Raw genomic sequence first — 12,545 nt, forward strand, 5'->3', positions numbered from 1 at the left:
CTCACCAGGCCTGCTCAATAATTGTTTGCAAAAAAGATGGAATGGAGGGATAAAGCCTAGTATAAATAAGGGTGAATTTCTGTGATATCGATAGATCTTAAGACAATGGGAAATGTGAGACCCTCGTTCACAGGTGGAAACTCCAGGAAAATGAGAACAAATCAGGGCAAAATAATGCAAATGCTTAGGGCAAATATTTCCTTCTCCACTCCAATTCTTGGTTAACTTCATGGCTATATGCATGTCCAGTGAAAGGGAGAATAATTTATTTCTATACATGTATTGACCAAAATGGGATTTTTTTTTTTTTTGTCTGAGAGACCGAGTCGGGGGGGAGGGGCCCTAAGGGTCAAGCTGGAAAGAGCATCTCTCCCACTTACTATCTAGAAAACCGGCAGGGCGTTGGCCCCAGGGAAACTACATTTCCCAGCGTGCCGCACACGGGCGGGAGAGAGCGTGAGCTCAGCCTTGGCGCGATGCTCTTTGGGAATTGTAGTTTCCACTCCTTCCTCACGGGCCGGGGGGCTCAGCCTTGTGATAAAGGGAGACCACGTGATCGGAAAAACCGTGGTTTGCCTTTGAGCCGGAACAAGATGACTGGGTTGACCGACGCCGGGCCTCGGAGCGGACCAATTGGCGGCCTCGAATGAGACGTTGGCGTTTGAAATTAGCCAATTGCAGCCATGCGCTGGAGCTTCCTCTCCGCCTCTTTCGCCCAGCCCGCGAGTGCTCGGAGGGAAGCGAGGAGGTGGCGCGTCCGCGAGCGGCGGCCAAGTTGCTTCTGAAGGGAGCCCAAGGTAGCGGGGCGAGGCCACTGGGCGCAGGGACGGACCCGTCGGGGACTCCCCAGGTCCGGAGCTGCCAGAGCCGTCCATAGGGAGCTCGTTTCGCTTCCATCCTTCTTTATTTTCGGAGCGTCTGGGGCGCTAGGCCCGGCGGAGGGGCCGGGTTGCGGGAGCCCGCGGCGGGCTATGCTGGGGGCTGGAGTTAGGGGTGCGCCGGTAGAGGTCGGGCCGGTTGGGGCGCTGAGCGGGGGCGGCGGGGGAGGAGCGGGTGAGTCCCGACCGCGGTGGGCGCGCACGCTCCGCGCAGGCGCAGACGCCCGGTAGCCTACGTTCGCTAGTTCCCTCCCCGGTGAGACAGCCCCTTGCCGGGAAGGCACCCCTTCACCGTGACCCCCCCCCCCGCCCCCCTCCCCCCAGTGCTCGGCCAGCCCAGCACCCCGTCCTGGACCTTTGGGGACTGACTGGTCGCTTGTTCCGTAGATGACCGGTTCTAACGAGTTCAAACTGAACCAGCCACCCGAGGACGGCATCTCCTCGGTGAAGTTCAGCCCCAACACGTCCCAGTTCCTGCTGGTCTCCTCCTGGGACACGTCGGTGCGCCTCTACGATGTGCCGGCCAACTCCATGCGGCTCAAGTACCAGCACACCGGCGCCGTCCTGGACTGTGCCTTCTACGTACGTGTTCTCAGTTCGCGCACCTGCGCTCTTTGTTTTCGGGGATCCTGTGTTCATAGCGTCCTTCTAACAGCATTGGGTAGAAGCTTTTGTCCGTAGGCATTCGGGCAGCTCTTGACGTTTTCCTGAACACCTGTCTTGAGCGAAATGCCGTTTTTTACTTTAACTTTTGGCGTTGGGGTTATGTAGAAGTCGGAAACTCGGTCTCCTTTCCAGTGGGGTAACCCTGCAAACTTTTTGGATACATGACACTTGTATTTGAAATTTGCCACCAGACGGTAAAATTTGGTTGCCTTATAAAAAGGAAGGTTTTTTTTTTTTTTTTTTTTTTCACTAGGAGATAGAAATGAAATGCCTGTTTGCCTCTCAGCCAATGTGCCGAAACAGTTCTCCTTAGTTTGCTGATGTAGTTTTTGCTTTCTTTTGTGCGCTTGGGGTTTTGTGTGTGTGTGTGTGTGTGTGTGTGTGTGTGTGTGTGTGTGTGTGTGTGTATGTGAGAGAGAGAGAGCTCACATCCTCTCACATACACGCACATGTGAACAAATGGCTGTTCAAAGTGAACAGATGGCTGTAGGAACCGGAATTTTGAAACACTGTGTAAATGTCTATAACTTTTAAATGTCTTGAAACTTTTATTTTGTAGGATCCAACGCATGCTTGGAGTGGGGGGTTAGACCATCAATTGAAAATGCATGATTTGAACACGGATCAAGGTAATATGGCCACATTTCTACCAGTTTATTGTTTTCTCAGCTCAGGTACTAAAGTGTAAATGTTTATTTAGTAAAAGTGGCTTCTGAATTGCTTAGTTCCCAAGTTGTTTAGGTACAAGTAAAAGTGGCTTAAATTTAGGAATTTTTTTTTTTTTTAAAATTTTTTTTTCAATGTTTATTTATTTTGGGGACAGAGAGAGACAGAGCATGAATGGGGGAGGGGCAGAGAGAGAGGGAGACACAGAATCGGAAGCAGGCTCCAGGCTCTGAGCCATCAGCCCAGAGCCTGACGCGGGGCCCGAACTCAGGGACCACGAGATCGTGACCTGGCTGAAGTCGGACGCTCAACCGACTGCGCCACCCAGGCGCCCCTAGGAATTTTTTTAAAAATGATAACCGTAAGTTACTGATCACAAAATACAATGCATTTACTTTCTCAGTAAATTCAGTTCCATTAGGATCTCCATTCTAAGTCTTTACATGAAGTTGCCCTTAAGGATATGACTTTAACCTGTCCTCAGAAGTGGACTGGATTCCACAGTAGTCTCCTGTACATTGGGATTTTCCAGGAAAGTGGTGATGTTTGAGTGTTCTTTGTTCTGAAGCTATTTTGGTTCAGACTGAAGGAAGATAGGTTTTTAAAAACTAGATGTAAAAATAGCCAGTCATCTCCAGCTTCTATATTAATTCCACTTGTGTGATTATTTAGCCTAGAATATGCCTGAGTTGCATTTATTGAATGAGTAATAAAATGACACATTTTCTTATAGTTAATTTCAGAAATTAACTGAATAAATTAAGAAATTAATTAAGGTGCAGATAGGAAATGACTTAATTTTTTATGGTAACTTCGGAGCAGAGCAGAAGTGCAATGGAACTTAAATGCACAGAGTTCTTGGAGCATTAAAAAAATGTCTTTTTTGTATATGCATCTGTTAGGTAGAGTTGTACTTGAAGCCGTTGGCGAGGTACAAAGATATGACTACATGAGGGTGAGCTGGACAGTGGGAGGATGGAAAGAGGATGGGCACAATATTGAGTCAAAAAAACCCAAACAACTCAGAAGAGGATATTTCATGAAAGTCCCCTTGTCATGTAACTTCGAACTGCAGATGTTTGGTTTTGTTTGTTAGCAGCTTATTCCACACAGTAAGTTAGCTTGCAGGTTTGGGTCCTCTTTGTTGGAAAACTTCGGAGAAAAAACACACTGAAATACAAAGATTTTTGATATGGAGACTATAATTAAGGGAATTAGTTGTTTATTTGCAGGAGGTCATTGCCGAACTTCATGAGGAATTTTTTTGTGTGTGTCAGTGATACATTTTTAAATAGGTGGTTTTTCTGTTTGAGGATCAGGACCACATAATCTTTGTTGTGTCCTTAGCATGTGGTATAGATTTTGGCACATACTAGACATTTAGCAGATGTTAGTTGAATGAATGAATGAGATTGGGTGAAGAGTTGAAATTGAAAGGAAGGAAATTGTGTATTGGAAACTTGATCCACCATTTGAAAGCCAGGGGACTCATCCTGAGACTCTCTGCCTTCCTTGTCCCCTAGCTTTCAGATGATACTGTTACCACGTAAATAAGTTTCTTACAAATATTAATCTAATGCAGCAAGTTTTATCCAGTTCCAGGAGACCAGAGTTTTCTACTCATTCATTCATTCATTCATTCAGCAGATATTTGAGTACCTCCATGTACCAGAACCTGCAGTAGATAAAGTCAGAACTGTAGAGTTTGACAAGGTTTCTGATTTTTAAGGAATCTAGAATCAAGTGAGGAAAATAACAGCTATGCCACCCATTTAATGCAATGTGAAATTCAGGTCAGCCTTTGGTATGTGTCATGCCAGTGAATCAAACTATGCATTGTAAGGTGAACAGAGGAATGGATGACTGTAGTCATGGAGACATTTTTCTGTGTGCGGACGTTTTCATCGAGTTGGTGGAAGCGGATTCATTACAGTTTAATGAATGTTTCCTTCTATTCACTTGAGGAATCTTTGTTCAGGAGAGGTAGTAAAGGTGGGTGATTTTTTTTTTTTCTTTTTCTCCCCCCCACTGTAGAAAATCTTGTTGGAACCCATGATGCCCCTATCAGATGTGTTGAATACTGTCCAGAAGTGAATGTGATGGTTACAGGGAGCTGGGATCAGACGGTTAAATTGTGGGATCCCAGAACTCCTTGTAATGCAGGAACCTTCTCTCAGCCTGAAAAGGTAGGCTCTTTCCATTCATAACAGGAATTTTAGTCTCACGGGTGATTTGACTTGGTACACGTTTGCTGAAGGTGGTGTTGAACTTGAAGGTTAACTACCAGTTGATGAGGAGCACCTGGCTAGCTCAGTGAGTAGAGCAGGCGACTCTTGATCTCAGGGTCGTGAGTTCAAACCCCATGCTGGGCGTATAGAATACTTAATTGAGTCTGTTTTACAACACAGATGTTTTGAAGCAAAAGGAAATGAATTTTGGTGTGTGGGTTAACTTTTTTTTTTTTTCTGTTGTCCTCTTTGTGCTAGATGGCACTAGTGAATAAACCCACTGCTGTGTATTATTAATGCTTTAAATCCCAGGACTGAGAAGCAACTCCTTGCCTTTTCAGAGAAGTCATTTAGCAGAGACCGTTGGATTGCCTTAAATTGGGTTTGACATGCCCAAACCAGGGAGTAGGATGGAGTGTCACTCATTTTCACTTAGGACCCGAGGTTTCATTTGAGCGGACTGTTAAGAGGGTGAGATGGGTTATCACTTGAGGTGAGAAAGGTGTCCTGCATTCCTTGGTTTTTGCCATTTGTGTATTTGTTTTTATTATTGATCGATGTAGTTTGAAGGCTGTACTGAGGGAAGCTTTTTAAAACTGAAACTCTGTATTCTAACCTTTTCATCTGGACAATGAAAGTAATTGAGCATTCTTGCTGTATCCTCATCAGCCTTTATCAGGTGGTAGTTGATTTTAAAGATTGATTGTTTTAGCAGTTTAAAGGTATCCTTCACTTGAATCTATTTCCTTAGTGTAAATATACTATTCAGTTCCTGCTAGCCATCATTATATACTGTAGTGCATCCAAAGAGCCATTATTTTTGTCACATCACAGTCGAATCTACTCCTGGCAAGACCTTTGTTCAGAATAAAATAATTGCATTGTTTCTAGTTTTGATTTATGGTTGTATGTAACATGTTAAGAGCTGTGATAAATTGCAGACAGAATATCGTATAATGGACAGCCACACTGAATCAAGCTGCTTATTGGTTCAGCAAGGTTCATTATGTCACTTTTTTTAATACTTTCTTTGATAAATGTATAGACCTAGTCAGTGGCATGACAGTGGTTTCACTTGATTTACGATCAGTGGGGATAGAAAGCCCTATTAGAAGCTTGTGTGTCACCTGTATAGTAAAGATTTAAGATAAAATTCCCAATCTGATCGTGCTAGTATAAATCGATCTCTTTCTGGATTCTGTGTTGTTTAAGTTTGGCGTTTCACATGTCTTAGGTTAATTTCTGGTTTTCTGCAAATGTGTTTTGTGAGGAAACTGGTAAAGCTTTACATCTTTCTTATTTAAATGTGCTTAACTAAATCTACTGTTTGGAATCTTTCTAATTCCTCGTAATTTCCCTTAGTCAGATTAGTTGGTTGAATTTGAAGGCCAGATTGTGGAGATGATTTGATTGTTAATTGTTAAACCTAACTTGGTATTTTTGGTTGGTGGTATGCAGTTAACACACCGGTGGCTACTAATCTTGTGTTTTAACCACTGAACGTTAAAGAGGTGTCTTACATTGCAGGGCCTGGGTTCTCTTCATTTTTTAATAGTGTTTCTTCAGGTTTTAAAATACTAAATCGGGTTCAATTAGAGTTGCTTATTAGTTGAAAGTAATAACCAGAGTACAATTATATATCTAAAGTCTAGATTTAAAAAACTTATTTAACGTGATCAGGAAAATACATTGTGCTGCCTTTTTCATCAGTTTGCTATCTGTTTGGTCCCCAAATAGCATGTTTGAAAATAAACCACTTGAAATGCTTGCTTGCCGGAAATTCTGTAACTTGTTATAAAGGAATTTTTTGCGAAAGTCGTTGTAATACTGCAAAAAGGGTATGATGGGGGCGGGGGATAGATGCTTTTAGGGGAGAAAATGCTTTTTAAATTTTCACTAATGATGAACTTTGTCTTGAGTGTTTAGTATGACATCAGGGCACAAGAATGTGCTTTGTCACATGCCAGACCACTGTCCTCGTCTTTTGAGTTCATATGCCACAAAAAGCAACTAAGCAGCTAATTGACGATGGCTTCTTCATTCTTCTTAGAAAGGCCTAATTTTATTCAGTGTGACAGCTGAGAAAAATCAAGATTTTTAGAGTCAAACATGAAATCTTTTTTCAAAAGGTGGTCATAGAAAAATAACTTTGAAAATGATTATCTTATGAAAAGTTAGATGCCCGTGGAGAGGTTTCTTGAATTGTTTTATGGCTTTATTGTTTCCTTTTTGAGTAGTTTTTACGGTTTTATATTGTTACTAAATGAAACAAGAAGACTGGAAAAATTGTTAAATAATTTGTTTTATCACCAAGAGAATTAAATCTTCCAAAGTGTTTTTGCAGAGTTAGAATGTACATAATACAATACTTCGCTAAGTACTAAGAATATATTGGGTTGAAGATTTTGTGCAAATTACTTGGTTTGTAAAGCTGTAATATTTAGAATTTAATACCGGTGTTTGAGAACCTGATCGGCTAACTTTTTTATGGTTTTATGATTAGTGGACTTTTGGGGGGCCAAATATTTTCTGGCAAATAGGTGGATTTTAGTGAGTTTTGGTCTTTCTTGAAAGGTGTATACCCTCTCAGTGTCTGGAGACCGGCTGATTGTGGGCACTGCAGGCCGCAGGGTGTTGGTGTGGGACTTGCGGAACATGGGCTACGTACAGCAGCGCCGGGAGTCCAGCCTCAAGTACCAGACCCGCTGCATACGGGCTTTTCCCAACAAGCAGGTGCGCACCTGTCCCCCCCTCCCCCCCCCAACCTTCCTTCAGTTTGAAAATAAGAGGATCTCACTGGTCATTGCCTTTTAAAGCTTCGCTTCTCTTTTGTTTGTAATCAGTAGTGGTTTAGAATTTGCTGTTACGTTTTCAGCAGCCTTGTGTTACAGAGTAGTGTGTTAACCCAGTTTCAGAGAAGGCCTTGACGTTCAGAGAAATCAAATCATCTACCATGGTTGGAACAGAGGTCTTCTGATTCCTTGGTCCAGGATGCTTGACAGGTATACGGTAATCCAAGAGGGTTTTGCAGACATTTCCATTCACCAAACCCATGAATTCAGACTTAGGTCTGGAAACTCAGGATTATGGAATTGGCTCTTCTCTTTTTTTTTGGCCTCTTTGTAACCCTAACACGAATGGAGCTCTTTAGCAGGTCTGACAGCATCACTTGGATTAAAAAAAAAAAAAAAAGCCACTGAAGTTAGAGAGGCCATGCTCTTTACATAATGACTTACTCTTGATATACAGGTTCTCCTCCCTTGTCATCACTGCTAAACAAGACTGCCCTGTTTATTACTGAGCCCCTTCTCCCCTCAGATCCTGAAAGTTTGAAGGAGAGTTGGTGGTGTGGTCAGCTGCTGTAAGAATTTTACAAGAGGAAAAGTCATTAAAAACGGCAGTTATCTTTGGAATCTTCTGCTGTCCTTTCATGGTTGAGGATCTGGATGCAGTTATGCTGGTTATTCTCTTGGCCCTTTATCTCAAAAGGCTAGTGCCTTAAATGGTGATCCCTGTTCTTTTTCTCAGGAAATTGTAAATTTCCATTGAAGATAAGGAATGGCAGTTATGTGAAACTTTTCTAGATCTAAGCATGTGATTAAAATATCCTTGCATTTATCAATCTCATTTTTAGGTCACATCTAAAACTTTGTTAGACTATCTCTAGTGGGTCATGGAAGTTTCAGATTTCACTGATTTTTTTTTTTTTTCTCCCTAAGTAGTTCTTCAGGAATAATTTGTTTTCATACCTTGAAGAATTAAAAAAAAAAAAAATACAGACTCCTTATTTATCTTATGTTTCGGTTTCTTTGACATACTGTCATTTCAAGGAAAGGTGAGAAAAGTTTTGAAATGGTAACCCACTTTTGAACATTGTTGAAAATCTGTGTCGTTTATGTGTGAGCTCAGCTTGCTGTAGTTCAATGCAAGGGGCAGGATGACTGAGATGGAAGGCTGGCATTCTAGCTCATTTGGATCTTTGATCCCCCCACTGGAGGAATCCCCCTTCTTACAGTTGTTGGAGGTAGAGAGGCCCAGGGCATAGCAAATTATATCCAACTGATGGAACACATTTGAGCCCTTCTTGAGCCCCCTCTGGACAGGACGAATAAATGATACTGAAGCCCTTTAGGATTCTTGTCTATATTTTAAAAAGTTACTAGATGTGATAGCTTTATTGTTCTTTTTCTATAGAACAGGTATTCATGTTCTCTTAAGTTCTGGAATGGTCATAGCTTTGTTAGTACAGCTTAAAACCTACACCTGATTAAAACCTGGCTGTACTTACCTTTCATTTCTGAAATAACCGTCTTTAGCACAGGTTGAATTTGGGAATCAGTGCTTTGTTTTGGGAAGCTGGAGTCACCAGTTTTGTCCTTCTTTGCTTCCCTCTTGGCAGGGTTATGTATTAAGCTCCATCGAAGGTCGAGTGGCAGTTGAGTACTTGGACCCGAGCCCTGAAGTGCAGAAGAAGAAGTATGCCTTCAAGTGTCACAGACTAAAGGAGAATAACATTGAGCAGATTTACCCGGTCAATGCCATTTCCTTTCACAACATCCATAATACATTTGCTACAGGTACGGGATGGCAGGTGAACCTGCATCGCATCACTGAGATAACAGATTTTGCTGCAATTGAACATGAGGCATTTATACTTAGTCAGGGTTTAAAAAAAAATTGTGCTTGCTTTTTCTGATATTTAGGGAGCAGAAATTTTATGTGATCCTCTGTGGGGAAAATGTAACTCATGTGATCTTAAAAATTAACCGTTAAAGGTCCTGGGTTTTTTTTTTTTTTTTTTTTCTTCCCTGTGTCTGCTTTTTAAGAACCCTTTTACCTCTTTTGAAATGACTTCTAGGCGGCTCTGATGGATTTGTCAACATTTGGGATCCGTTTAACAAAAAGCGATTGTGCCAGTTCCATCGGTACCCCACCAGCATCGCATCGCTTGCCTTCAGTAATGATGGGACCACGCTCGCAATAGCATCATCGTATATGTATGAAATGGATGACACGGAACATCCTGAAGATGGTATCTTCATTCGCCAAGTGACAGATGCCGAAACAAAACCCAAGTGAGTATGCTTCACCTGTATTTGAGCCTTTTCTTGCATTCAACCCAGGATTTATTAATTTTTCTAAATTCACGAATAGCATTGTTGATGCCTGCTCGATATTACAGCTGACTGTAGGGTTGGAGTTGATTTTATCTTGTTCTCCCAAGCTTTCAATATCCGTAGGTTGATAGACGTCTGATGGATAAAATTGTGCCCAGTTGTTTGGTAGAGAAGAATGTCAAACTCTCATTCTTCTTGAATAGGCACTATTATTTGAATCTCTGGAGTTATTACTAGCACATTGCTTCAAAATTAAGTTGAGGAATTCAAGAATAATTTATTTTAGCGAATCTGTTTAAGATATTTGAGAATTTGAACCACCAAAAATCTTTCCTCTCCACGGAGGTTGTTCCTTTAATATTTACACAAAGTGAATGACCTTCAGGTCTTACTGGAAACCCAGAATAATATGGCCTTGCCTGGAATAGCAGATTTCCGTAGTTTTGAAATTTTCATAGCTGTCTTTGGCTCTTGGTTGTAACTGTTGACAGAGAGGAACAATTGACATTTTTTTTGGTACCAACAGGGCAGAGCTCTTTACTTAATTACCTGTACCAGGCCTAAGGGAAAACTGATACTTAGGCGCTTGTTAAACTGTAAAATACCTGCCCCCGCGGGTCTTTGTCCCTCTTCTCTGTCCCTCTCTACCCAGGCCTCAGTAAATATAGAATGACTGAATGTTTTCAAGATTCTTCTACTTTTCTGAGTTAAAATGGTTTAACATCCTTGCTAAATTGGTTGAGTCCCAGAGAAGGGGCAGAGTGTTAAATATTTCATATGATGCATATTTTTACAGATTTGACTTTAGAAAAGACTTAGTATGTGAAGCCTGTTGGATAAAGGGCTGTGTTTGCATTTAATCTCTCACTTTTGTGTTTCTTGTCCTGGCCGGCCATTTTGATCTCATGCTGTTCTTTTTTTCTTTTGAACTTGTAGGTCACCATGTACTTGACAAGATTTCATTTACTTAAGTGCCATGTTGATGATAATAAAACAATTCGTACTGCCTAATGGTGGATTTATTACTAATAACAAAGAAACCAGGGAAATATATTAATCTTAATATTATAAGAACCTGAAAATAATGGAAAAGTGGTTTTTATTGATTTTTTTTTTTTTTTTTTTTTCTTTTAAACCGAACACTCTTAAGTGCATGAGACGGTTGATGGTTTGCTGCATTAAAGGTATTCGGGCAAACAAAATTGGAGGGCAGTGATTGCACTTTTGAGAGTCAGTTTTGACCTTGATAATTTTTGTTTCCACTGTGGAAATAACATGTTTGTAAATAAACACAGGTAATAAAAACCCCTTTGCATTCTTTCTGGACCTTAAATGGTGGAGGAAAAGGCTCTTGAGCCATTTGTTTCTTTTGCTGGTTGTAGTTGCTAATTCTAAAGCTGCTTCAGACTGCCTCATGAGGAGGTTAATCTACAATTAAACAGTATTTCCTCTTGGCCGTCCATTATTTTCCGAAGCAGATGGTTCATCGTTTCCTGGGCTGTTCAACAAAGCGAGGTTAAGGTTAGACTCCTGGGAATCAGCTAGTTTTCAATCTTATTAGGGTGCAGAAGGAAAACTAATAAGAAAACCTCCTAACTTCATTTTGTGACTGTAAACAATTATTTATTAGCAAACAATTGATCCCAGAAGGGCAAATTGTTTGAGTCAGTAATGAGCTGAGAAAAGACAGAGCATATCTGTGTATTTGGAAAAATAATTGTAACGTAATTGCAGTACATTTAGACAGGCATCTATTTGGACCTGTTTCTATCTCTAAATGAATTTTTGGAAACATTAATGAGGTTTACATATTTCTCTGACATTTATATAGTTCTCATGTCCATTTCAGTTGCCCAGCCGCTGGTGATTAAGGTTAAAAAGAAAAAAAATTATAGTGAGAATGAGATTCACTTTAATGTAATGCCCTGAAGCAGAACACGAACTTGGCTTGGCCTGTTCTAGCTGGTTCCAGATAGTATTTCTGTTGTCAAACTTTTGGTGTTTCATATGTATTCTTTGCACATGTACGTTTTTGAATGGGACTTGGACGTCTACTGAAATTGATCCATGACGTGTTTTTAAAAAAATTCTTTTGATAACAGAGAAAGGTCTTATTTTTAAGTGTTTCAGTGGAAACTTAGTACAAGTCTGAACCCATCTTTTGAAATGTATTTTCTTCATTGCAGGTCCACGTAATCATCTCGTGAAAGTGGTTTCTCTGTGGAAAGCTTTGTTTTGCTTCCTACAAATGCATACTTATCCCCTAAGGGATGCGTTATGGTCATTGTGGACACCTTATTTAGTATGTGGATTTCCCAGTTTTCTGTCTTAAAACAACTTGTCTGTGTGCCCTTTCATGCTGACTTTGTGTAGGGTGAGGAGTCTTTGTGTCCTCGTGCGGTGGTCTGAAGAATTGTCCCCACCCCAGCAAGCCCCGTGGTTGTTTATGAGCAGCTTGAGCTCTTTTTTGTAAAATAATCTAAACCTGTTATTTCCGTGCTGCCTAATAAATCAGAGATTCAGAACCCTTAAATGTTGGATGTTTTTAAACGTTGGTAATTAATGTAATTTACTTCATAAAAAGGCTTCTGTAAAGCAAAACTCCCTCCATCAAGGGCCTGGTGGGGATGACATTGTACCTTTAAGTCCACACGGCCTCGTTTAATTATGCCTATTCTGGTGTAAGTTGGGGATTCAGTCCTGGCTAAAGTGATCTGTTGGAGTTGTGCCATTTCCCTGGTGCCCTCTTCTGGATCGACGGGGCCCCTGAGCCGCCTGGGCTGCGTCACGGGGGGGGGGCACGGACCGTGCACGGCTGACGGGCGCCCTTTGGCCTGGCGCTCTCCTGGTGCTGGTGCGGGAGGGCACATGTGGCCCATACATCCCTGGGCTGGCGCGGTCCCCGTACACGCGCACGCAGAGCCAGATGACAGACCCGGCTGTACTTCTCCATCAGATGCTAAATCAAAGTGAAGCCCTTGGGATGGGCA

At 41.6% G+C, this 12,545-nt stretch overlaps 1 protein-coding gene across 3 annotated transcripts; it reads left to right on the forward strand.

The window, feature by feature from the left end:
* The first annotated feature begins 669 nt into the window (after nucleotides 1-669).
* BUB3 (BUB3 mitotic checkpoint protein) lies at nucleotides 670-12,088 on the forward strand. 3 transcript variants are annotated; one of them, XM_047825787.1, is made up of 8 exons: nucleotides 670-797; nucleotides 1,266-1,460; nucleotides 2,104-2,173; nucleotides 4,245-4,396; nucleotides 7,013-7,171; nucleotides 8,838-9,015; nucleotides 9,297-9,513; nucleotides 10,492-12,088. In XM_047825787.1, the coding sequence occupies exons 2-8, from the start codon at nucleotides 1,266-1,268 to the stop codon at nucleotides 10,505-10,507; spliced, it is 987 nt and encodes a 328-aa protein (XP_047681743.1). In that variant the 5' UTR covers nucleotides 670-797; the 3' UTR covers nucleotides 10,508-12,088. The 3 variants fall into 3 exon arrangements, with proteins under 3 accessions (XP_047681743.1, XP_047681741.1, XP_047681742.1); XM_047825785.1 differs by having other exon boundaries at nucleotides 702-850; XM_047825786.1 differs by having other exon boundaries at nucleotides 702-850; nucleotides 11,742-12,088.
* The last annotated feature ends 457 nt before the right edge of the window (nucleotides 12,089-12,545 follow it).

This window comes from Prionailurus viverrinus, chromosome D2 (assembly GCF_022837055.1).
Source record: "Prionailurus viverrinus isolate Anna chromosome D2, UM_Priviv_1.0, whole genome shotgun sequence".
Taxonomy (NCBI): domain Eukaryota; kingdom Metazoa; phylum Chordata; class Mammalia; order Carnivora; family Felidae; genus Prionailurus; species Prionailurus viverrinus.